The sequence below is a fragment of the Saccopteryx leptura genome, chromosome 9 (assembly GCF_036850995.1).
Source record: "Saccopteryx leptura isolate mSacLep1 chromosome 9, mSacLep1_pri_phased_curated, whole genome shotgun sequence".
NCBI lineage: Eukaryota > Metazoa > Chordata > Mammalia > Chiroptera > Emballonuridae > Saccopteryx > Saccopteryx leptura.
Window position 1 is genome coordinate 4059897 of NC_089511.1, and position 26817 is coordinate 4086713.

General features: G+C 50.4%; 1 protein-coding gene across 3 annotated transcripts in view; it reads right to left on the minus strand.

The window, feature by feature from the left end:
* Positions 1 to 2333: 2333 nt before the first annotated feature.
* Positions 2334 to 26817, minus strand: part of N4BP1 (NEDD4 binding protein 1) — a 37285-nt gene continuing 12801 nt past the window's right edge. The window contains exons 2-7 of one of the 3 annotated variants that reach the window (XM_066350137.1): positions 23213 to 24861; positions 13437 to 13567; positions 11657 to 11753; positions 8796 to 8903; positions 5247 to 5354; positions 2334 to 2696 (exon numbers count right to left, since the gene is read on the minus strand). In XM_066350137.1, the coding sequence (XP_066206234.1) occupies positions 2348 to 2696; positions 5247 to 5354; positions 8796 to 8903; positions 11657 to 11753; positions 13437 to 13567; positions 23213 to 24861 (2442 nt within the window). In that variant the 3' untranslated portion in view covers positions 2334 to 2347. Of the gene's footprint in view, positions 2697 to 5246; positions 5355 to 8795; positions 8904 to 10026; positions 11108 to 11656; positions 11754 to 13436; positions 13568 to 23212; positions 24862 to 26817 lie in introns of those variants that run through there. The other 2 variants (XM_066350138.1, XM_066350139.1) reach the window with 2 other exon arrangements.

Below are 26817 nucleotides of genomic sequence, written 5' to 3' on the forward strand. Positions count from 1 at the left end.
CAACGCCGACCGGTCGTCCTGGCTGGTGAGATGCCTTCTCACCGCCTTCCTAGCCAACAGACTCCAGGGTCTTGAACACGAGCCGCTTGGCACAAAGGGAGAGAGCCTGGGGCCCGGGGCAGGAGAGGGTCCAACCAGCAACACCACTGACTCATCCTCAGACCTGGCGACCTCTGAGCAGCAGGCAGCAGTCTGCCAGACGGTGGCGCCCAGGGCCCAGCCCCCTGCTTCCCAGTAAGGCCAGGCTGTGCAGGACACAGGGCCACTGCGCACGGTGGCCTGAAGGACAGGGACGTCCACCGCGGCAGGCAGACCACTGAGAAACGTTTATATGGCCCACTATTAAGAGGAGGCTAAGAGCAGGTAATGACTGCTTTTAAGGGTTTGAAAATTGAGGTTTTAAATATTAAATTTCACTCAATTGGATGGATTTCAGAAAGGCCTGTGAAGCACATTGCCCTTTATAATTCAAGAGAATTAGTGCTTGTCTCTGCCTCTCCACCGAGTCTCCCACACCTGAGGATGGGGGGTGGGGGGCACTGACTCACAGGTCGGAGGCCAGAGCCCAGCCAGCTCCCCTGGCACCGGGGGGACCCCTCCCCGCCCCAGGCGCACCTGTGGCTAAGCCCTGGCAACCAGGCCACACCACGGAGTCCTGCTCTGAGACAGAAGAGAAACACTGCATTGGCAAGGCTGCAGACCCAACGTAACCTCAAAGGCCAGAGTCCCGGAAAGACCACTCTAGACTTCACACATCGGCTGTACTTCTAAAGACCGCGGGTTCTTAAGTCGATGCCTGAAGTCATGCACCTCGAAGGTGTCCAAGAGGAAAGGTGATGAAAGTGTAAGTCTAGCAGCCTGGAGGGGGCACCGGGGAGCCACCCAGCTCTGCTCCTGGCCAACAAAGTCCTCAGGGGCGGGGCGGGGCGGGGCGGGGGGGGGGGGCTAGTCCTCAGCGGTGGTTTCTGGGGCCAGGAGAGACAGATCCACAGGGTGGAAGTGAAACTGACCATGAGCAGCCAGGGAGAGGACAGGTATAAAATACAAAGCCCTTGAAGGTCCGGAGAACAATGAAGATGTTATGAATTAACGGCCCAGGAAAAGAACTCACCGACACAGACCTGGGCAACACTGGAAACACAATACTAAGATACCAACTCTGAGAAAGTCTCACGGGAACGGCAGCTCCGGAGGTCACAAGACAAACACAGGAAAAATAAATACGGGGGCTCTGGGCCCCCACGGAAGCTACTAATGCTATTTACTGGCTTGGGTCGTTTTGAAAATAGAAAACTATTTTTTGGCAAAGCTGCACAAAGTTCACGTGGGTGTCTCCCGTGGCTGGGGCACAGAATGACTACAATAATGGGGCTGTTCCCTAACCCTCCCACTGTCATCTGCAGAGGCTAAGATGTGACTTCCAGAGTCCAGCCAGCGATGGTGAGGCCTCGACCTGGTGAGTGCACCAGAGCACTGGAGGAGGAGTCTGGTCCCAGGGGCCCCTGCAGAGCTGGGCACTGGGGCGTGTCCAGCCGCTGCGCAGAGGCCCCGCCCCCTCCTGCAGGTGGGAGGGGAGAAGGGCTGGGCCGGGAGCTCTGCCCTGTGGCTCATGGTGCCCTGGTGTTAAGGGCCGCCAGACAGGCACAAGGTGCCATCTAGTGGCACTCTGGCCACTCTCACAAACGGCTGGGATCAAAGAGCAGAACCCTCTCCTACCAACTGATTCCAGGGGGGAGGGCAGAGGAGGCAGGGAGGGGCACACACTTCATGTTAGTGGACGTGACATAGTCATTTCAAGAAAATATACTTTAAGAGGTCTTGCTTTCCCTCAGAAAGCAGCTCTCTCTCTTTTTTTATTTAGAAAGGCTAATCATATCTATTTGTCAATATTTTCAGCTTTAAGGAAAATAGTTTAAAAAACATAAAAATGTCAATACACTCGAGTAACTGCTATTAAACAGTTCTGAACAGGCAGAAAATGTAGACTTTCCTTTTACAGAAAATGTTAAATCTGTAATAGCAGCATAATTTATATATAGAAAAGGCTGGCTTTGAAAACCCAGGTTTTTTTTTCTTTTTTCTTTTTCTTTTTTTTTTTTTAACACAAAACATTGTTTCTTTTCTGTACAGGACAACTGCATCTCCACCGGAGACCGCTGCTTCACATTACGCCCCGCGCCCTGCGACGCGGCGCCGGGCGCTCCAGGCCCCACGCTCAGTCCAGCACCATGGCGGAGAGCGCGTTCAGGTCTTTCATGTATGGGCGCTCCAGGCCCCACGCTCAGTCCAGCACCATGGCGGAGAGCGCGTTCAGGTCTTTCATGTATGGGCGCTCCAGGCCCCACGCTCAGTCCAGCACCATGGCGGAGAGCGCGTTCAGGTCTTTCATGTAGGGGTGCGCCCCCAGGATCTGGTCAATCTTCAGCCGCTGCTCCGAGTCCGGGAAGATCTTCAGCAGCGCCTCGCGCAGCTCGCTGGTCTCCGCCAAGGACCGCTGCGCTGGCATGGGCACGCTCTGCGGGAGGCCCGACACCAGCGGGAAGCGGGGCTGCGGGGGGAGCCAGTGGCTGGGTGGGGGGCCCTGACCCCGGGCCGGAGGCTGGTGGCCGGTGCTGGCTGCCTGGGCGCCGGGGCCTCGGAAGTTGGGGTCAAACATGCCCACGTTTGGCAGGGCGGTGAGGAAGGGCTGCATGTCTCTGCAAATGGAAATGAGTCCTGGTGAGCTGGGTTATGACAGAGACCAGAGACCCAGCCAGGTACCTGCTGCTGACCCCAAGGCTCAAGTGCAGCCCCTAGCTCCGAGCGCAGGGCACAGGACTGCGGTGTGGGCGGGGATGTCCCACACCATCTCCTGACCAGTCGTGACAGGGAATGACGCCACGCCACCAGCCCGTCTGCCACTGCGAGGACGGACCCCACCCAGTGGCCTGGCTCTCTACCAGGCGGGCACACTCAGCGGGTGTGGAGCCCAGGGCTCTCTGCTGGAGGGCTGATGCCGCGTGGGGCCCCGGTGGGCAGACCAGAAACAGGGACCCTCATCAATCTGTGCACTGCCCTCTCCCTGCAGTCTGGGGGCGGTGCTGGCGCCACCTCACAGGCACATGGCTGTGCATTTAATCTCATCAAGCAGCTAGCGCCCTGTGAAGAGCCACCAGGTGAGCGGGTGAGGCTGCCTTGGCCGGCCACCAGACTGCTCAGGCTGTGGGAGGCGCTGGAGGGCTCTGCCTCCACTGTCTGACCAGGGACCCAGCACACAGGGGCCTCGGGTCTCAAGGCTGCGGAGGAGCTGAGGACTCTGCCTCCACTGTCTGACCAGGGACCCAGCACACAGGGGCCTCGGGTCTCAAGGCTGCGGAGGAGCCGGAGGGCTCGGCCTCCTCTGTCTGACCAGGGACCCAGCACACAGGGGCCTCGGGTCTCAAGGCTGCGGAGGAGCCGGAGGGCTCGGCCTCCACTGTCTGACCAGGGACCCAGCACACAGGGGCCTCGGGTCTCAAGGCTGCGGAGGAGCTGAGGACTCTGCCTCCACTGTCTGACCAGGGACCCAGCACACAGGGGCCTCGGGTCTCAAGGCTGCGGAGGAGCCGAGGGCTCTGCCTCCACTGTCTGACCAGGGACCCAGCACACAGAGGCCTTGGGTCTCAAGGTCCTGGCATGGGACTTCAACTTAAAATATTTTGAATAAAACGAGGTGTTCTGATGCCCAGCAGGTGTTGAAAATGGCTGCTGCCCACCTGGTGAAGGGCGAGGAGCAGGACCTTTGGGTACTAAGCCCTCGTCTGTGCAAGAAAACACAAGGGCTCCACAGAGAAATGATCCCAACACCAGGCAGGTGAACCAGGTTGATCTCCTGCAGAAGTGGCCTCTGTGGGAAGCAACCCCCCAAACCCAAACCCAAGCCAAGGACCCCCAAGGATCTCCTTATAAAGGGAGACAATTCACTGCACCGTCTCCCTGCCTCACACAGCTGGGAACTGTGTGCCCACCCCCTCCCCCCAGTGCAGACCCACAGCGTCCCCGCCAGGTCTGCTGGGAAACGCAGGTGGGGCCTGAGTTCCAAGGGGAGAAAAGACTGTAGCTGGGTTACAGGGTCTGCCAGGCAGGCACACAGAATACTGTAGGTGGCAATGATTACTACCTGTGAATTCTGGAAACAGAAACAACACGAGCAATGGGTCATTAAAGAACAAAACAAAACCATAAAAAACCCTAAACCCTAAACTGCAACACAGATCTAAAGCAGGGGTCAGGAACCATTCTGAGTGAGAGAGCCATGAACGCCACATATTTTAAAATGTAATTCTGTGAGAGCCATACAACGACCCGTGTACATTCCGCATTATCCAATAAAAATTTGGTGTTGTCTCGGAGGACAGCTGTGATTGGTTCCAGCCACCCGCAATCATGAACATGAGCAGTAGGAAATTAATGGATTGTAATACATGAGAATGTTTTATATATTTTTAAAAAATATTTATTGATTTTTTTATTCATTTTTATTAGAGAGGAGAGAGAGAGGAAAGAGATAGAACAGAGGGAGGAGCAGGAAGCATCAACTCCCGTATGTGCCTTGACCAGGCAAGCCTGGGGTTTCGAACCAGCAACCTCAGCATTCTAGGTCAATGCTTTACCCAGTGCGCCACCACAGGTCAGGTGAGAATATTTTATATTTTTAACGTTATTATTTTTTTTATTAAAGATTTGTCTGTGAGCCAGATGCAGCCATCAAAAGAGCCATATCTGGCTCGCGAGCCATAGGTTCCCAACCGCTGACCTAAAGCATCAAATCAATGTCAGATGTATAGGAACACAGAACACCAGGTCCTCCACCAGTGGAGGTAAGAGCAGCAGCTCCCCAGGTGATGATTCCTGAATAGTAGGGAAATGCATGCAACATATTCAAGGCAAATGACCTTGGAAATGAGTATGAAAAGATACTCCTGTGCACATAATGACTCTCAGCAGCATTCACTGAGAAGTGACCCCCAGCAAAAACAAAAGTTGCTTTGTCTGTTTTAGACCCACAGGAAGTCTGGCTCCCTGTCCTCTCCCAGGATTAACACCAAAAGGACCACAAACAAAGATCTGGCCTGTTGAAATGCTTGCACCCTATCACCCTATATGACACCAGCACTGAATCAGAGGCCACCTCTGGTCTTCAGAGCCGGCCACTTCTTGGTGCAGGAAAGCACCAAGAACTTAATGGAAGGAACTTGTAAATACACGACATCTGAAAAAGGAAATACCTAAGGGAGACTTCCTTCCGGAGAAATTCTTCTAATCGAGGTCCACTTCTTCCCAGAGGGTCATCGGGAACCATAAAGATGTCCCCCACGAAGGTGTACTGCAGCAACCTACAACGAGAAGGGCACCAGCGCTGCGGGAGGCCGCACGGCGGACAGAGCCCGTCTGTCTCCCGCAGCGTCCACTCCAGAGCGGGCCACCTACAGAGTCGTGATGCTACGAACTGCCCACAGGGCCAAAGCAGGCTCAAGCTAAACCAGTTTAATTTCTCTGATACAAACACAGTCGAGTAAGAAGCTGGTATCAGCTGGCTCTCACGTTTCCATCACGAGTTTCAGGTTTTTGCCTGAACCTGGGAAGAGCTTCTCCCAACAGGACTCTCAGCATCACTTTCAAAAGTAAGACCCAGACCCAGCCTAGGACACAACAGGTGCTCAACAACGGTTTAGTTTCTGAGAAGTCCTCAATTGAATTACAGCCTGAGACTGAGAGAGAGAGAGAGAGAGAGAGAGAGACAAGAGTAGGTATCCGATAGCTGCCGACCAGCTGACAGGCCGGCTCCCATTCCTGCTGTATGCTGGCCCTTTGATCATCCCGCCCAGCGACCTCCAGACGCCACCACAACCCACTTGAGCATGAACTTTCAGGGCCTGTCGCCACAACCAAAGCACTAAGTAAACACCTCACAGACTGCCCCTCTCCAGTGCCTGCTCCCCTGCACCTTCCTCCCGCCCCCTACCCAGAGCACATTCTTTCAAAACAACCTGCGTCTTCCTTCCTCCAAACACGATGTATGAAAGGGACTGCCGACCCTGAAGATGGGTGTGCCATCTTCTCCATCCACCCTGCAGCAGGTGGTCCCACTTTCTGCCCCAGGGCCTGGTCCTTTCTGGCTAGCGTATGGCTCAACAAGCCCTTTCTTTCAGAAGGGTGTTTGAATGTGAAAGGTTTTTTTTTGTATTTTTCTGAAGTGATAAGCAGGGAGGCAGAGACAGACTTGCGCATGCGCCTGACCGGGTCCACCCGGCATGTCCACCAGGGGGCGATGCTCTGCCCATCTGGGGTGTTGCTCCGTTGTAACCTGAGCCATTCTAGAACTTGAGGCAGAGGCCATGGAGCCATCCTCAGTGCCTGGGCCAACTTTGCTCCAATGGAGCCTTGGCTGCAGGAAGGGAAGAGAAAGACAGAGAGAAAGGAGAGAGGGAGGGGTGGAGAAGCAGATGGGCACTTCTCCTGTGTGCCCCGGCCGGGAATCGAACCTGGGACTTCCACACGCCGGGCCGATGCTCTACCACTGAGCCAACCGGCCAGGACTGGCTGTGAAAACTTTTTAACATGTCCACTGGCCAACCCATTGAAGACAACCTTTAAAAAAGAAAGACATTATGATATATGAAGATATAAAATCTGAGGTTAGTGGAGTATAATTTTTCAAGTCTGGGAAAAGTGTATGAAAACAACAGTTCAAGTGCCTGTCTGCTGTCCAGACCCAGGCTTCTGCCGCTGGGGAGGTTTGGAAAGCAACGGCCTGGTGTGCACACATGTCTGAATGCATTGGAACCTGCGTGTGGACAGAGAGGAGGGTCCAGTAAATACTGACCATATGCCCAGGGCAAAGACCCAGCAGACAAGGCCTGGAAGATTAACGGCTTGTTAACTGTGCCAAGAGGTCAAAGGCTTATTCTCAGTTCAGCTACCAACAGCTCTTTAACAACATGTGGGTCACAGTGCATATAGCAATGAACTCTTACCTGGGCATTTAGAGCAAAATATCATTTTTCTATAATTCCTTAATGACTTAGCAAAATATAAGTATCAAATAGAAAAGGAATAGAAATACATGTAATATATATATATATTATATATATAATCATGAGGCAACTGTGAAACCCCTAGAGAGGTAAAAGCCTTGTGATGCTCGTATGTAAATCGCTTAGGCGTGCTCAGTCATGATCTTAGCTCTGTGGCACACGGCTTATCACTGGCACAGCACAGACATGTTTGGTTTAAGTCACTGGTCACAGGATGCTTGTCCCGGACACCTGTGCTCACTGATCTTACAGCAGCGGGCACACTCAGAGCATCGGCACAGATAAAAACTCATGGCAGTAAATGTTCAACTCTCGACTTTATTTTGGATGATATTCAAACATGTTTCCAATATAGATCATTAAACTATGATGGTAAAATGCTTAAGAAAAGCTCTGACACTAAAAAGCAGAACTCCTCTCCCTTCTCCCAAGATGTGAACACCAGTGTATTGATCCTGGTCCTTGTCTCTTGCTGGAGCCACAGTTGTCATCAAACCCAACTGCAATACTGAAATACAAGAAATATGTATTTGGTCACTCAACTGTCCAAAATATACTTCTCACTATAGATTTGGTCTTCATCCACAATTCCAGGCTCACAGCTCCTGAACCCTTGGACTTTCCCAAGCACTGGAGGTAAAAGTGTACTTTGTTATGTTAACAGGGTGACTCGGGAAGCACCTAAGGATGGAGGCGGGTGCCTGGAGACCTATCAGGTGATCTGAGGGCTGGCACTTCAGCTCCCAGCCCACCGGCCCGACGGGCAGAGGGCCTGAGATGGAACCAGTCATGTCTGCTGTCTAAGCCTCCACAGAAGCCTGCAGGGGTGGGCGCGCGCCAGCAGGTGCTGGGAGAGCGGAGCTCCCGAACAGGCCGCAGCCCCTGCCCCTTGCCACACCTCCCCTGTGCATCTCTTCTGTCTGGCTGTTCCTGAGTTAGAGCCTCTGACAATAAATGGGTGATTTAATAAGTAACATGTTTTTCTGAGTTTTGTGGGCCATTTTAGCAAATCAATCAAACCCAAAAAAGGAGTTATGGGAACCCCCAATCTAGAGCTAGTTGGCCAGAAGTCCAGGTGACAACGTGGACTACCAAGGGGCATTGAGTTGGAAGGTGATCTTTGGAACCTGGTTGGTCAGAAGCACAGGTGAGGGCCTGGGCTGGGGCCTGGCGTTTGAATGTGTGTGTGTTTGTGGGGAGAGCAGGGAGGGGCCGTCCTGTAGGACTGAACCCTTGCCCTGCGGGATCTGATGCCACCTCCTGGTCGGTAGTGTCACAACTAGCTGAATTCTCAGACACCATGCCGGAATTCCAATCCTCCGTGCTGAAATTGGATCCGGAACCCCATTTACCAACAACGTCCATATTTCACAGCTGAGTCGAGTGTGGAGGCCCAAGGGCCTGCCCAGTCTCCCTGGGCGACAGGGCAAGGCCCAGCGGTCGAGAGGCCACTTCTCCTGCACCACACAGGGAATGGGTACGGTGCCACAAAGATGTGCCCTTGCCCCCTGACGGAGCCGACCTCTGAGAGGTCCCTGCAGCACCACAGCGAGCCCACACTTCCCTGGGGCTCGCCCAGAGGGCCAGCCGACCCCTGGTCTCAGGAGCACAGCCTCAGGACACTGGTTTCCTCGCCTGCTCTCAGCAGGGCCGAGTGAACACAAAACAAATGAAATGCAAACAGGACCATAAAACAAACAACAGAAACATTCCGATCCAAGACAAAGGAAAAAATATTACCTTTTTGTAATAATTTCTCTCCAAGAGACTGACTCAGTCACAAATTCTCTGAAGTTATCATTTGTTACAATTATGCCACCGGTTTTGTCCGCTAGATGTAGCAGAAACCTGTGGTGATACAACAGAGGTTAACACGGGCGGGCGGCGGGCGGGCAGGCATCCTGGCTCGCAGAAGCTGGCCTACAGAAACACAAGGGCTCCTCTTCATAGGAAAGCCAGAGAATTTAGCCAAGCCTGGGAGACAGAAAAGCTAAGCTCTTGTCAACTGAAGATAAGGAGAAATGTTGAATACCTCTGAAATTACTAGTATGACTATGAATGAAGATCTGATTCTCATATAATCTCTCTTTTTAAAAACAAGCATAGTTATACATTTTTTTTTCTTTTTAAGTGAAAGGCAGGGAGGCAGGGAGACACACTCCTGCATGCACCCCAACCAGGATCCACCCGGCAACCTCCATGTGGGGCTGATGCTCTGCCTATCTGAGGCTGCTGCTCCGTTGCTTGGCAACTGAGCTATTTTAGTGCCTGAGGCGAGGCCACGGAGTCATCCTCAGCACCCAGGGCCAACTTCCTTGGACCATTTGAGCCATGGCTGTGGGAGAAGGAGAGAGAGAAGGGGGGTGGGGTGAAGAAGCAGATGGGTGCTTATCCTGTGTGCTCTGACCAGGAATTAAACCCAGGACTTCCACACACCAGGCTAAAGCTCTACCGCTGCCGGCCAGGGCTTACATTTTTCTAGAAAAGCTGTATCATCAGTAAACAGCGGCAGTAAGATGACACCTGAGGAACCGAGCGGAGAGTGGGCTGGGGTGGTGGGATGGGGTGGTGGGCTGGGGTGGTGGGATGGGGTGGTGGGATGGGGTGGTGGGATGAGGTGGTGGGATGAGGTGGTGGGATGGGGTGGTGGGATGGGGTGGTGGGATGAGGTGGTGGGATGAGGTGGTGGGATGGGGTGGTGGGATGGGGTGGTGGGATGGGGAGCCCTGCAGTTCCCAGCTGGGAGCCCCATCTGGTCCTCAGGCCTCCTGCTCCACAGTCAGGCCCGCGCTTTTCTTTGTGGGCTCCCATTTTCTGCTCTGGCTTAAGGGCCGTCCAGAACTGTCGCGTCTAGCCCAAGTCACAGATGCACTCAAATCCAAGTTACGAAAAAATGCATGGTGATAAAAAACAAACCCATAAATAAGGGGTCAGAATTAAATATTGAGAAGAGCTGTGTTTCATTGCTGGAGATGATCCATGCTCACACCCTCTTACAGACTCGGGGGACCATGTGGGTTTTACCCCTTAGCAGGGGACAGCTTTTGTCTATGACAATGAAGACAGTGATGAGACAATGGAGTAAGAATCACTAGAATTAAAGGTACAAACAACGGCATTTATTAGTAGTACTTAGTGTTTAAATGGGTAAAAAAAAACAAGAAGATAAGCCTCATCGGTTTCAGAGACCTTAGGAAGCCTTGGAAAGAGAGCATTTTGGATTTATTAGTGAATATTTTACAAATCATTTATGACTGGCATGAACAGCAGGTGGCGAGGTTCACCCAGAGAATTAAGAAAAAGAGGCAGACGGCTTCTGAGCGCGTGAACTATGAAGCAGGACACACGTCTCTGTCTGCTCGAGGCCCGGACAACCACATGAATCAAGAACTTGGTCCGAGTACTGGCCCAAGCGTTCCAGTCCTGCTGGCAGAGAAGGAAGCTGCCCGTGTGAGAGGAGCCGGGGCTCCCCAGCCCAGCGGCTGCCTGGCCTTGGCTGCCTGGCCTTCTCCTCGAGCTGGCCGGGCGCCTCCCCCAGGCCCCAGCACGCTCTCGCCCCTGCCCCCACTGTGCTTCTCCCGAGCTTCCTCTCTCACGATGCTGGTGGAGGGCAGGCTGTCAGAGAAGGCCCTCTGACCTTCTGACAAATGAATGTCGGCTGTCATCCCGAATCCCCTGAGCCCTGCCTGGCCCCTTTTCATGTCTCCTCCTTTGACTGTCACTCCCTAGTCTGAGTTACAAGCTACACGCAGTCTTCAGTGTAGGATGCACTTCGGTGGCACATTGAGGCGAAACCACCAGGGCCTCAGGCCAAAGAAAGTCAAGAAGGTGGCCGCAGGGGGGGAAGGACGAAGCCACCACGGAGGTCCCCAGAGGTCCTGTAGCTGGCTACAACTGCCTTCACACCACAAGTGGGTGGAAAATCGGTTTTGATGCCAGTGGTCACGTTTGGAATCTTCTCTGATGGCAAACTTCTCAGGGCAGGAAGTGTGTCTGAACCATGGTCCCAGGGCCCGGCCCTGCACGCTGGGCGTGCTTGGTGCTCAGCCAAGCTTTTAGAAACAAACGTAGAGGTGCAGGTTAATGTTTGTTACCTCAGGGGCACTGGCACCTGTGTTCTGAGCAATACAGCAAACCTAAGCACTGCAGCTCATTCCTGTCCCACCAGTCAGCTGAGACCCCCTTCTACTGGGCGCAGGAAACCCCGAGGGCTCAGGTGCTGCGACAACTAAGTCACTGGCCCCAAATAACCAGGAGAATGTTTGAGAACCACTCTTGAGGTTGCCACACTAAGACAAAAAGGATGACTTTCAAGCATGCACCAAAGACTATATAATTCAACCCCTGTTGTTACCGTGGACACCCAGGCATGTTTTATTTAGAGACCAAAAAGTTCCTACTCAACAGCTTTTTAAAATGTTCCTACACACATACAACAAAGATCATGAATCTTAATGACTATAACTATTAAAATTCTCAACCCCCTAAAGGAGTCTTTTAAAAATGTGGGTGCAGACGCATGACCACCCGGCCCATGGAGCAGGTGGCTGGCTCCGCCCACCCACCACGCCCACCTTCTAGAGGAAAACGGCCTTCCATACCTGTCATCATGAGAGGCAATTCTCTCTCCGAAGACCATCCGAGCAGGAGTTAGAGATAGTATTCCGAGCTCCTGGAGCTGGGTTAAGAAGTGCTGCTCTGTTCATAGAAGAAGATGAACACACATTCAAAAAAGGCCATCTTCCCCAGCATTTAGATAAACAAATGCATCCCAAATGTTTCACTTAGACAGTTGTGGGAAAACCATTTTTTCTACTGCCTCAGGAAGATTCAATTTTACTAACTCATTAGGATGAAAAAAAAATCAAGCAAGACATATACACTAAGGCAAATGCAATGTAAAAACCAACTAGCAATTTTTAAACATAAAAAAGTTCAGTTCATTTGCTTCTTAAATTAACAAGAGTAAACCACAAAGCTGTATGTCAAGAGTCCCACGATCAAGGACCTTCTGCGGCCACATTACAAGCAGTAGAGAACAAAGAGAGGAACAAAGTTCCCAACAGGGGCGGGTGGGGCTGGGAAGGAAGGGAGGGCTGCTCTGCCTGCCCCCAGGAAGCCCTGCTTGGTCCCTACCAAGCGCCTGTCCCAGCCTCCCCTGGCTGCAGCCCACCCAGTCTCCGGGTTATCTGCAGATAAGGACCGACCTGCACGGGGTGTGTCCGAGAAAGGAGAAAGGTGGGCCAGGCAGCATTTCATGAAACCAGTAATGGGCAAAAAGGAAGCCCGCAGTACAGGGTCTGAGATGCCCATACCTGCATGCGCACAGGGCACTCGGCATGGACTCGCGTTGAAGCGCCCAGCGTTTTACTGTCGCGAACACAAGTGGGACACTAAAAGCACAGTGACGAGGTGTACAGGACTGCTCAGGGCCCCCTGCAGCAGTAACTGCAAGACCAGCCGCTCTGCGAAGCCCCAGTGCCTGTCGGGAGGCGAGCCCGCTCAAGGGAGGGGGGCGTGACTTCACCACCTCCCCCTCAGCAGCACTATGTGTGCCTTCCTGCTTCATGTTCTGGGTAGATGCTGCCCTCACCTCCTCCCCGACCACCCGTTTCTCTCTAGGTGCTCAGGTTCTCTGTGCGAAGCTGCCGACACCGCCCTCACGGGTCTTCCCGCCACAACCCACCACGACCAGAGAAACAAACAGCCCTCAGTTTCTCTGGAATGTTTCATGACTCCCAAGGTCAGGCCTGCCTGTGTGTGTGGCCCACAGGTCAGCCATGTAGCTCCAATGGTCACAGAAATAATTTATATCAGCTAGTAAGCAGACCATTAAAAAGACATTTTATTTGAGGATCCCAAATTTATCTAGTGACCATTTAAAAAAATATTTAGAAGCAGACTGACTTGGCGTGGTAAACATACAATACAACATACAGATGATGTATTACAGAATTGTATTCCTCAAACCTATATAATTTTATTAACCAATGTCACCCCAATAAATTCACTAAAAAAATAAAAGAAAAAGAAAATAGAGGCAGAAACATAGCCTAATAGAAAGATAAAAGGTCAAAGGTGTTTTTTTTCTTCAAGACATTTTTTTAATCTAACTTTCTAGAAAGTCAAAGACCATTTCTGTGCTATATAATGAACCTCGCTGTAGTCTATGGGAACAGTTGTGTTAACTGCCCCGTGCCCCCAGGTGCTCCTGACCCCGCAAAGCTCTCTCAATGAACCCTTTTACTGGGCGTGCCAGGCTGAAGAGATGCCACCGCACTCGCCAGGCCCTGCCCCTGCCACACTTGTCGTGCATGCAGCAACGACAAGCCCACTCACTGAACATCCGACCAGGAACCTGGAAACACCAGCTCGCCTCACCTGTGACGTTGGGATCGCGCCTTGTTCTCCACTGCGGGACAAACACAGTGATGTTTCTGTTACCAAGCTTCCAGAAGTACTCCACCGCAATCGCGATGCCACGGCAGGAGAAGAACTTCTTCAGACCATGGCTGCAAGAGAACCAGGAAAACTTCAGATCAAGTACCGCGTGTGGGGAAGTAGCCGTGCGCGCTGCGGTGCGAGGAGGCGTCCTGAGCTGCATGGCGATCCTTGTTTACTGCACTTTCCACTGTAGTTTCTCAGGTGAATGAGCTCATTCTAAAGACCCTGCCTGGTCACTGGTCTCGAAGAATCGTTTTTTGGGTTTTTTTTGAAAGAGGAAAAGGGAGAGAAAGAGAAGCATCAACATCAACTCATTGTTCCACTTAGTTGTGCCACTGATTGACAGTAACGTGTCCTGACTGGGGCTCAAACTGGTGCCATGAGGAGCATGCTGGTGACCCCAGTATCAAACCGGCAACCAGGACTCTGGGATGACCCTCTATCCACTGCGCCATCGGCAATGACTCTAAGAACCTTTCATGAACTTTATTATTACTTTTTTATAAAAGAGAGAGTGAGAGAGAAGCATCAACTTATAGGTGCTTTCACTTTAGCTCTGTATTGACTGCTTCTTGTGTGTGCCTTGACTGGGGCCGAGCCAGTGTCCCCTTGCTCAAGGCAGTGACCTTGGGCTATTCGTGCCAGTCACCTGTGGGATCACGTAGACAATTCCCAACTCAAGCCAGTGACCCCACGCTGATGCGCCAGCACTCAGAGCCAGCAACCTCAGGACTTCAAAATAGCGACCTTAGCATTCCGGATTGACCTTAGCATTTCAGATTGACGCTTCAGCCACTGTGCCCCTGCCGGTCAGGCTCATGAACTTGATTAGGAAGCCGGCTGCTGAAGCAGAGATAGCTGTGATCAGGACCGGTCAGTAACATGGTCCTCACCAGCAGCACCGCCCAAGGCCGGGCTCCCTGCTGGGGGGCGCTCCATGTCCTTTGGAGCACCGTCGCACACACTCAGTGCAGACTCAGAGGATGCCAACTGGGGGCGGGGCCATGGCAGACAAGTCGGTAGCTGTTCTGTGAAGGTCAGCCAGGCCGCCCCGGCCACAGTCCCCACGGCACACCTACTCTGCCACCCCAACCGAGAGAGCATGGCTGTGTCCCGGGGTCATAGAAACAGGCGGTGGCCAGGTTCTGGCCCCTAGTCTAGGACCCCTGGCATTAAACGCCCTCTGCCCCCAAATCTGGTAACAAAGATCAAAAAAAAACAAAAAAAAAAATTTAATTTTATTCTCTGGCAATTAAGTAAAAGTGGAGGTTAAGGAAGTGTTTTTGAAGTTTGAAATTTTGCAAGTGGTAATCCATTTGCCAACCCATGAGCACTAGAAAGAAAAAAAAGATGGAATTCCCAAACTGATGCCAGAGTTTGCAATCAGCATGGCCTATCCTGTTTCTATGATCGCCAGTGTACAATGACATTAACTCCTGAACCTCAGGCCTGTCCACTCTCCAGGGCCAGGGTCTTCATGTCAAAACCAGCTGGTGGACACGTCCTTCACTGGGAGTCCTGCCGCCTGAAGTATGTGCCCCACCCACCCGGGCTCTCCTACTTCCAGCCAACCCCAACTCGTTAGACTGACCCTGAAACGCAGCCAGAGACCGTGGGTCCCGCCCCAGGTCACCACCAGCATCCTCCTTCTAGACAGGCCCAGTGCCTGGCTCCGCGGCTCCCCCACACCTGACTAGTCAGGAGGGACCCGGCCACCAGCACGTGTCATCGTACTCTTGCTGTTGGCCAGGCCGAGCTCTCTCAGGCTGCCTTCTTCGTGTGCGATCTCTGACCCGGCCCTGCTCCTACTGTCAGGCCTCGAGCCTCCGCTCCAACCCTCTTCTCTGCTCTCGAGACACAGGCCTCCCTCGTCCGTCCCTCCCGTCGCCTCGGAACGTGGTCCTGTCCTGTGCACCTGAACCCCGGAACTCAGGAGGCAACAGGCCTCCCCTCAGATATGCAGAGTAAAAGAGCTAACGAGACAGCAACATGCCCAGGTGCACTGCCAGGGGCGGATGACCTGGGCTCAGACTCAGGCTTCCCACTCTGGGCCAGGCCCTTCCTGGGACCCCACAATGGTACTGTCCCCAATAAATCTTGGCTCTTGCGGAGCAGGGACGGGCTGGACACGCAGCAAACGCCTAACATCCAGAGAAGCAACTCAAACGCCTTGTAGAGGCTGCAGCCCAGTCTCTTCTCGGTGACCCACAGGGAAGAGACTGCGAGGGCACCCCCATACCCCAGAAAACATATGCAGAGAACAAGCCCATTCTGGAGGGGAAAATGGAGCAGTCTGCTTATCTAGCAGCAGTCACAATATGGCAAGAATGTAGCAATATGACATGGTTACTGGAAAATAGGCTGAAGGCATTTTGGGGGGGGGGGGTGTGGTTTCTCTTTTTTTAATCTTTTAAGAAGAATACATCATTCTAATTGCTTACCAGCCAGGACAGGCCTAGAGTTGGTGTCAACCACAGCCGGAACAAAACACGGCTCACATGTAAGTCCTGCAAAGGGAGCCGGGCCGCGGGAGAGGCACTGGCAGTCTGGAGGGCGCCTCCCACGCCTCCGCCTGCCCCTCAGACACAGCGCGCCACCTCTCTCTCTTCTCAAACGCTTCAGTGACGTGACAGCGGGCGCTGGGTGGGCAAGAGAACCCAGCCCCACACCCCCGGGCACTGAAGCAAAGGGGCAATGCGAGCAGAACAAATTCTGCTGCCCTGGACCCGACATCCCTCCTGCTGTCCTGAACATTCTCTTGTGGAGAACATACGCATCTGCCCAGAAAACAGTCCAGAGGAGCCTGACCTGTGGCGGTGCAGTGGACACAGCACGGACCTAAAATGCTGAGGGCACTGGTTTGAAACCCCAGGCTTGCCCAGTCAAGGCATATATGAGAAGCAACTACTATGAGTTGAGGCTTCCTGCTCCTCCTCTCCTTCTCTAAGATCAATAAATAAAACCTAATCATCATCATCATAATTATCATCCAGAAGAAAATCAAGTGGACCCAAAGTAGCGTCCTCAAAATAATACAGAGGGTCCTTCCGACCTCAACCTCCAGCTCCTGGCCAGGCAGAAACGTGCTCAGTCCTCAGTCTCCTGGGCTCTCTGCAGTCAGGCCCCTGGAGCCCGCGGACAGGCTCTGCCTCAGACACAGCGCGGACACACAGCAACACCCTCCAACTTCTGAGAAGGCAACGTGCGGGCTCCCGGCTGCAAACGCAGAGTGAATGGGCAGCAGGCCTGTGAGACCAGGTGTGCAGGCTGTGAGGGAGAGTCAAGCAAGGCCTGTTTTCACGTAATTGGAAATGTGTTATGTACAGTCTGGTGGTTTCCCATACACAGCAGGCAGTCAAGGAGAAGGAAGAGGGTCCAAAGCAAGAGAAGGTGGGTGAAACGTTGTATCAGAAAGCTGATACAACGGATGTCAAGAACAGAATCAGACAGGGGAGGTGGGGAAACAGTGAGAAACCCTTTCTGAATTACCCAGGAAAGAGACATTTCCTTCTACAGTTTCCACCTAATAAAAACAGCCCTGGAATCCTGATAAAGAAAGGCTAGCATGAAAAATGGTTAAAACGCCTAATTCTGGCAAGCGGAGGGGCAAACCTCAACTACGTGGGAAATTATCTACCCAGAAAAGTCAGGTGCTCCGGGCCGGAGTTTCAGACTGACAGCGGGGTTATCTGGCCACCACCGTGATGTCTACTATAAACCGCAGGCAGTTTCCATGTAGTCACCGTGTGACTGACTCACGGTGACAAAGGGGAAAAACCAAGTAGAGAAATGTATACTCAGCAGCACCGTGAGGGCTGTTTTGGAATTTCTCACGGTGTGTGAGCTGCAGACACTGCTGTCGGCAGGCAAATAAACAAAGCTCTGCAGGAACCCGGTGAGGGGTGGGTCTGAGAGGCTGCAGGGTGGTGCTCAGCCATTCCATTGCTGAAGGACTTAGATTTCCTTTTTAACTACTTCCCCAACAGGCTGGGTTAGATGAGTAACATTTGCACAGCAGGGCGTAAACTCCACAGTAATATCCAATGTTGCCAAAACCCAATAATCCCAACCTCAATTTCTTAAAAAAACTTTTTAAAACTAATTTGGCAAGAGAGAGAGAGAGACACACACACACACCAATTTGTTGTTCCACTTATGTATGCATTCATTGGTTGATTCTTGTGTGTGCCCTGACCCGGGATTGAACCCACAACCTTGGCATTTTGGGACAATGCTCTAACCAACTGAGCTACCCAGCCAGGGCAAAAAAAAAGTCTTAATCTTGCCTGACCAGGCAGTGGCGCAGTGGATAGAGTGTCGGCCTGGGACACTGAGGACCCAGGTTTGAAACCCCGAAGTCGCTGGCTTGAGTGCAGACTCATCCAGCTTGAGCGTGGAATCATAGACATGACCCCATGGTCGCTTGCCTGAGCCCAGAGGTCACTGGCTTGAGCCCAAGGTCGCTGGCTTGAGCAAGGAGCCACTGGCTCATCTGCGGTCCCCTGGTCATTGCACATATGAGAAGCAATCAATGAACTAAGATGCTGCAACTACAAGTTGATGTTTCTCATCTCTTTCCCTTCCTGTCTGTCTGTCCCTCCATATCTCTCTCAAAAATGAAAAAAAAAAAATCTTAAATCTTTAACAACCTCCTCTTTAATCAATTCATTTAACTGTTACTGAGTGGCCTGACCAGGCAGTGGCGCAGTGGATTGAGTATCGGACTGGGATGAGGAAGGACCCAGGTTCAAGACCCCGAGGTCGCCAGCTTGAGCGCGGGCTCATCTGGCTTGAGCAAAAAGCTCACCAGCTTGGACCTAAGGTCACTGGCTCGAGCAAGGGGTTACTCAGTCTGCTGAAGGCCTGCGGTCATGACACATGAGAAAGCAATCAATGAACAACTAAGGTGTTGCAACGTGCAACGAAAAACTGATGATTGATGCTTCTCATCTCTCTCCCTTCCTGTCTGTCTGTCCCTATCCCTCTATCTGACTCTCTCTGTCCCTGTAAAAATAAATAAATAAATAAATAAATAAATAAATGTAATGGTTACTGAGTGCCTACCATAGGCCAGGCGCCAATGACCGTGGGGGTATCTCAGAGAACAGGACACAATCACTTTCTTTATGGAATTTATAGCCTGTAATTCACATTTCATTTTAAAGCAATTAATTTAGGATAAGGCTTAATTTTTTCCCCTAACTTTTAAAAAATTGACGGAAAGTAAACAACAAAAAACAATCATTTTGAAGTGAACAATTCAGTGGCAGTCAGCACGTCCACAATGTTGTACAATCACCTCTTACAGCTTGCTCCAAAACATGCTCCCTGCTCCAAAACATGCTCCCTGCTCCAAAACATGCTCCCTGCTCCAAAACATGCTCCCTGCTCCAAAACACGCTCCCTGCTCCAAAACACGCTCCCTGCTCCAAAACAAAACTCGACGCCCCCCAAGCGGCCTCTCGCCAGGGTGGGTGCATGTCATTTATTGATTTTTAAATCAACCTTTATCAAATTGGAAGTCTGCCTTCTTTGTGAAAGGGGTGTTTTTAAACTTAGATATCTGTTAATTCAAAGAACTCTGAAACCTCCCCAAATTAGTTTTCAAGAAAACTAACACAAGTCAGCATAGGACACCTATTCATAGGTTTTCAAGAGATGGCCCCGCCCCCCAGGAGTCAGGAAGGGTGTGGGAGTGTCTGGGCTGTCCCAGGGCTGGGGGAGGCCTTGAGGCCAAAGCGGGAGAGGCCTGGCATGCAAAACATCCTGTCACAGGCACCCAGGCCCTGCAAGTGCAGGCAGCGAGCCCCTGGGAATCGCGGCTGCTCCGAAAAGATTTTTTAAGTGTCATCACCACCACTCATTCTGTGTTAATTTGCATTTCTTATTCTTTGAACACCAATTTGGGAAATCTCTCCACTTACAGAAAAATGTCAAAGGATTAATATTACTCATACTCGTGACCTACATTTTATATTATCATTTGGCTCAAGACCCTGGAACAAGGAGGAACTGGTGCCGCTGGGCTGGGCTGGGGACTCTGCACTTGACTCAGATAACGGGGCCGCCCTGGCCCTGGCCCTGGCCGGCGGGTTTCCCCCGCCAGGGGACTGCCAAAAGCAGGGTGGAATGGCAACAAGCAGTCCTGCTGGGAACAAAGACCGGAACGTGCAGGTTCTCACTGCCTCTCCTCCAACTTTCACACGTGAAACACTGGCTTGCTTGCTTTCAGATAGCGAAGGACAGCATCAATGATTCACTCAAAATATAAAAATAAAAAGAAAATTTTATTTTATAAAATACTAAAATATTTATAGATGAAAGGACATAACTGAGATTTCCTTCAGAATTGTGATAAGGTGCCAAGGAACTACAAAAATTGTTAACATTAGTATTTTAAAAGGAAGAGTCAGGCCCCCTTACCCTTCCTCTCTGAGAAGAAAAAATACCCAGAGAAAGACATTTAAGGGGCAAAAGTTATTAACTAATCAGAGTTCTCTGGAAGGATAAAACTTATCTGAAAACTTCCTCTTCCCCTTCCTTAAGATCTTTTAGGAGACAATGTTTACATATCTTAATTAAAATTCCTACACTGATTCTAACTCTTCCTCCCCTCCAGGAGTCCTGAGAGTGACATATACCTCTAGACCAGGGGTCCCCAAACTTTCTACACAGGGGGCCAGTTCACTGTCCCTCAGACCGTTGGAGGGCCGGACTATAAAAAAAACTATGAACAAATCCCTATACACACTGCACATATCTTATTTTAAAGTAAAAAAACAAGACGGGAACAAATACAATATTTAAAATAAAGAACAAGTAAATTTAAATCAACAAACTGACCAGTATTTCAATGGGAACTATGCTCCTCTCACTGATCACCAATGACCCGCGGGCCATAGGCCATAGTCTGGGGACCCCTGCATTAGAAGATTTGGGAATGTCTTTGCTGGGTATGTAAAACAATGATCACTACACTGTTATCTTGTAATCTTGATGTGTAAAAATGCTTTTTTTTTTTAATAGATCCTATATAGATGTTGTAAGCTTGTTAGTAAGACTATTTATTGTACCATGCTCCCTCCTTACCCAACCAGTACTTGATTTTGTATAAAAGAAAGTCTAGAACAGTAAGAGGACCTACATGATTTGGGATTGTGCCGGCTAATAAATTTCCTCAAAAATTCATTTGGGCCTGACCTGTGGTAGCGCAGTGGATAAAGCATCGACCTAGAATGCTGAGGTCGCCAGTTTAAAACCCTAGGCTTGCCTGGTCAAGGCACATTTGGGAGTTGATGCTTTCTGTTCCTCCCCCCTTCTCTCTCTCTCTCCTCTAAAATGAATAAATAAAAAAAAAAATTCATTTGGCCCTGGCCAGTTGGCCCAGTGGTAGAGCGTCGGCCTGGCGTGCAGGAGTCCCAGGTTTGATTCCCGGCCAGGGCACACAGGAGAAGCAAGCGCCCATCTGCTTCTACACCCCTCCCCCTCTCCTTCTCTCTGTCTCTCTCTTCCCCACCCACAGCCAAGGCTCCATTGGAGCAAAGTTGGCCCGGGCGCTGAGGATGGCTCTGTGGCCTCTGCCTCAGGCACTAGAATGACTCTGGTTGCAACAGAGCAACGCCCCAAGATGGGTAGAGCATCGCCCCCTGGTGGGCATGCCGGGTGGATCCCGGTCAGGCGCATATGGGTGTCTGTCTGTCTCCCCGTTTCCAACTTCAGAAAAATACAACAACAACAAAAAATTCATTTGGACTTGGGTGTCTCTATGTAACCTGTGGATTAAGGTACAGTACTTTACAACAGAATGATGTGGGTGGGGTGTGGAGGAAACCGTGTTTAAAATGATGCAGGACAGGCCAGGAGCCGGTAACTAGGAAGCTGGGCGACAGGCCCACCCCGGGAATCCCAATGGGAATCCCAAGGGAATCCAACATGGGACCCATTATACTATATTCTCGCAGATTGACTTGAAAATTCTAATAAAAATCCAACAAAACAAAAATGAGAAATATAAAGACAACTATTTCAACAATAAAGCCTATTTCAACCTCATTAAATAGTCGTATAAAATGAAGGCACTGACTGATCGTTTAGAACCCCCAGAACGCTCAGCAATTCAGAGCAATGCTCAGCTCCCACCTCCATTCAAGCCCAGGACCCCCACTTCCTGAACTGAAGATCTTCACCATCAGTGGAACGACTGCCTTTGAAAACTGGGGACCAGGCGACTTTCTCTGGCAGTTGTTGAAATGTAAGATGAAGATGTATGTCCCCCAGGGCAGGGCGACAGCAACGGGCCACAGCAGCCCACGTGCAGCAGACTGACCTGACCCTCCCACTCTTCTCAACCCCTGTACCAAACTGCCCCTTAGAGAAGAAACCCAACCTCACATCAGAAGTATAAAATCAGAGTCCTAAGAGGTTCTAAGACAGGCTAAACAGAAATGATGATTTAGCTGTTTTCACTGAAAACAAATACAGAAACCACGTAAGAGCAGAGGCCCATAAAGCTCAAACTGACCAAGTTCCTTAGGAAGGACACTGCTATCACTCTACCCACCAAGTATGACCAAGGTCCACCACAGTCCACCACTCCCACTCTTAGCTACACACCTGGCACACTAGCATACAACAATAGAAAAATCTTTTTGTCTTAAGCTCCTTTCTCTATTCAGAAACTAATAGTATTCATAGTATTAAGAACTAATGATTTCGCCTTACCAGGCAGTGGTGCAATGGATAGAGCGTAGGACTGGGACGTGGAGGTTTGAAACCCTGAGGTCAGCAGCTTGAGCATGGGCTCACCAGCTTTAGCGCGGGGTGTCTGGCTTGAGCGTGGGATCCTAGACATGACCCAATGGTCACTGGCTTGAAGCCCAAGGTCGCTGGCTTGAGCAAGGGGTCCCTTGCTCTGCTATAGCCCCACGGTCAAGGGGCTACATGGTCAAAGCACATATGAGAAAGCAATTGATGAACTAAGGAGCCGCAATGAAAAACTGATGGTTCCCATCTCTCTCCCTTCCTATCTGTCCCTATCTGTCCCTCTCTCTGTCTCTCTATCAAAGAGAGAGAGAGAGAGAGAGAGAACCTAATGATTTAAAAGTCTCTAGCCTGACCAGGCGGTGGCACAGTGGATAGAGCATCGGACTGGGATGCGGAAGGACCCAGGTTCGAGACCCCGAGGTCACCAGCTTGAGCGCAGGCTCATCTGATTTGAGCAAAAGTTTACCAGCTTGGACCTAAGGTTGCTGGCTCAAGCAAGAGGTTACTTGGTCTGCTGAAGGCCCACGGTCAAGGCACATATGAGAAAGCAATCAATGAACAACTAAGGTTTAAAAACAAAAAACTGATGATTGATGCTTCTCATCTCTTCGTTCCTGTCTGTCTGTCCCTGTCTATCCCTCTGTGTCTCTATAAAAAAATAAATTAAAAAAAAGTTAAAAAAAAAAGTCTCTATACTGCTTATCACTGGGCAAAGCAATGTGAAAGGATAAACTTTCCATCATCTCCTGCCCCTGAAGAAATGTGGGTTCCACAGGGTGGACCAAAGCCTTCAGCTCCAGGGGACAAATTAACAAAACTTTTCCAACCAGCAGTTTCTGCCCTCATGGATCAACTAGAGACACCGGATCATTTACTACAAATGCTTGTAATCCTGGGACACTGCCTAGAGCCCTATTTAAATTATAATAGAATTTGCAAAGTGGACTTACGTAATTGCAACATTGCTCCCGTCTATAACAATGTGCTTCAAATCCGTCCTCCCTGGTTCGTTCTTTAATTCCAGCTTGTAGGGTACTTTCAGCGTATCTCGGAACCTTTGAACCCCTGTAACCGAGGAGTCGATGTAATCAGAAGGCCCGGCCGAGGGCAGCAGCACTGGTGGAGAGAGGGGCCGACAGCTGGCCTTGGACTGCGGAGAGCCACAGCCGCCCGGCCGGCTTTCACAGGCCGGCCTGAGGTTGTTTGGAAGCAACTGTTCTCCCTGCTGCTGCTGCTGCAAGCCATTTTCGGGGAACACCGGGATTCTGGGCTGGTGACTTGGAGCTCCTCTCGAAATGAAACTGACCATTTCTTTGGGACTTGAAGGGGTGACAGCGGGCGCAAGGCCGTCAGTCTCCAGGAGGTCCCCGTTCCCAGGGTAGGTCGGTTTCTGCTCTGCCGGCGCGGTTCTGAAAGCGTTCACTTTGCAGTTTGAGGTACACGGTTTTGGTTCTACTTTGCATGGTAACTGAGGACACGTTTTTACCATGTTTTGCGGTGCGTGAGTTTGTGTTTTTTTTGGGGTAGAATCCACTGTAAGCTCGTTTACACTGCTACAAACACCTTTATTTTTGGTTTTGTTGGTCTCTGGATACACAGTACCAGGTGAAAATTCTCTGTCTTCTTGGAATCTTTTATTTTCTTTTTCAATTTCCTCTAAGAGCAATAATGGTTCAGTAGATGGCCCATACTCTCTAATGACCTTTTCAACAATCTCCTGGGAGTAGCCCATGGTTTTGAAAAAGTTGACCAGGATGTTGTGTTCCATTTCCTCAGTAGTGTCTTTTACATCTGGACTGAAACTGTCCGGGTCAGGAGAGGAGTCCAACAGGTCAGTGCTGACCCCTCCCGATAACGGCTTACCGTCATGCAAGAGCTCCTCCTCCTGAACGCTTTCCAAAGAAAACTGTTTCTTGGTGTGTCTTTCTTCAGAATCAGAAAACCTCCTTTTATTACAAACCCTGCCTTTGCAAAGCGCCTCTTCATCTGGGGTCAGACCATTTATCGGAACAAAGAGTGTATCTTGTGAGCTGGAAAAGACGGCGTCCATCTGTTGCGTAAGCTCGGAAATGGGAGTCCCAGCTTTGCTTCTCGCCTCTTCCTGTGAGCCCATTTCGTCTCCAGAAACACTCGGTTCTGCTGCGCTCTGTGTAAACTCCACCTCCTTCAAATCTCCGATTTCAAGAGCATCCTTGTCTCCCGTTTCAAATCCATTCTCCTCACCTTGTGTGAGTGTCAACAGTTCTTTTTTCAAGGAAGTGGGCAAAATCAACAAATCCATTGTATAATTGTCTGCGCGAGCTTCCACAAATTGTTTAAATTCCCTTTTCACCTCTGATTCTTTCTGACTGTCGGGCAGGTTCTCATTACTCTCAAAGAGCTTTACAAACTGCTGGACGTGACTCCTGGCCATGACCACAGCCTCTGCACTTCCTCGGATGCCAAGCAGACCAACGTCCAGGACGCAGAGGTCGGCGCAAGTGTCCTGTATCAAGCTCTTGAGAAACAGGCTCTGCGCCCAGACAAAAATGCAGTGCATGGCCTTGGGGTAGCTCTCTCTTTCTTCTAGTTCGGGCTCACAGATTCCTTTAATATATTCCTGCGAGAAGAAGAAGTGAGATCAGTTTACAAAGCTCTTTAGAACACAGATTATGTTAAACATGTAATTACAAGTGTCAAGCTGCACAGAAATCAAAAGCTGGCTAATAACTGTGGGGAAAAGGCCATGATTTAAAGAAGGGATTTAAAGTAACAGCTATAAATTGCTTAACTGTCTTTACCAGAAATTGAAATTGTTGCATGTGTGTCTAAGAGGCAGGTGACATGTCCCAAGGTGTACTTGCAGTGTGATCTTAGGGCTTTGCCCAGCTACGTAGAGGAGAATGACAAGCCAGACTTATGCTACGTGTCACTTATTACTATTATGACATAATGAAGAGATAAGATAATCAAATCAGACCATTTACTCCAAACAAACCCTGACTTTTGCTTCACTCCTATTGTCCTTAGTTTCCAGATAGAAAAAATGGATTCCTTGAAGACACTAAAAAAAAAATTAACAAATTTTTCCCCAGCTGGCTGGAACAATGTAACCTATAGAACTTGATGTCTGTATTCTAAGCAAGACCATACTGTTTAAATGCAGACCCACATATAAAGAACCAGAGAATCCCAGAGAGTACTGCCATTCTCAGATATAAAGGTAGGGTTTTTAGCACAATTTAGTGGATTCTTTAGGACCGACATCAACAGCGGAAAATACTTGAATAACTTGGGCACCAGAGTCTGTTCCCAGGCTCAAAATCCAGCCATACAACTACTGCTCTGGCTCGAGTTACCTAATGCCTCTAACTGCAGCATTTTGAGGAATTGTGCAAATAGCCTGCTATAGCTTTGCATGCACAAAACACAGTGTGCCCTAAAAGAAGTAACTGTCCCTTGACAACTACTCAATTTTTTTTTTTTCTGAAGTTGGAAACAGGGAGGCAGTCAGACAGACTCCCGCATGTGCCTGACCGGGATCCACCTGGCATTCCCACCAGGGGGCGATGCTCTGCCCATCTGAGATGTTGCTCTATTGCAGCCAGAGCCGTTCTAGCGCCTGAGGCAGAGGCCATAGAGCCATCCTCAGTGCCTAGGCCAACTTTGTCCAATGGAGCCTTGGCTGTGGGAGGGGAAGAGAGACACAGAGGAAGGAGAGGGGGAGGGGTGGAGAAGTAGATGGGCGCTTCTCCTGTGTGCCCTGGCAGGGAATCGAACCCAGGACTCCTGCATGCCAGGCCGACACTCTACCACTGAGCCAACCGGCCAGGGCCGCAACTACTCAATTTTTTATTAATAATTTACTCTTGAGCGGGTCCCCCGCATGCCAGGCCGACGCTCTACCGCTGAGCCAACCGGTCAGGGCCTATATGTATATTTATTAAATCAACGAGCTTTAAAAAAAAAAAAATTTACTCTTGAGAATTACTAAGAAACAACAGTTGATCTTTTTTTTAAATTTTTTATTCATTTTAGAGAGGAGAGTGAGTGAGAGAGAGAGAGAGAGGAGGGAGGGGGGAGGAGGAGCAGGTAGCATCAACTCCCATATGTGCCTTGACCAGACAAGTGCAGGGTTTTGAACTGGCAACCTCAGTGTTCCAGGGTAGACGCTTTATCCACTGCACCACAACAGATCAGGCACAATAATTGACCTTTATACTCCAGTTCAAAGGTAAACAATACAGTACAGAGTAGCACTATATTCTAAGGGTGGTCTGGCCATCAGCTGTATTGCTAAGATACATTCTGTGGATCCAAACAGCCATCGTTTGCATCTGGCTGTATTTGGTGTCTGAACACTTGAATGTTAGTCAAAAACTGTCTCCCCCGTCCTACAATATTTGTATTTTTTATGTTACTCAGGCTTTTAAGAAGTAAATGGTGGGCATATCGAATAACTTCCCTTTCATGTGGCAAAGTGAATTTCTATCAGTCTCTGTTCTACAGCTCCCACCAGTTCCCAAATCCAGAGAGAAGACAGGTACAGCAGGTCTGGCCTGGGCAGGTTTCTTGG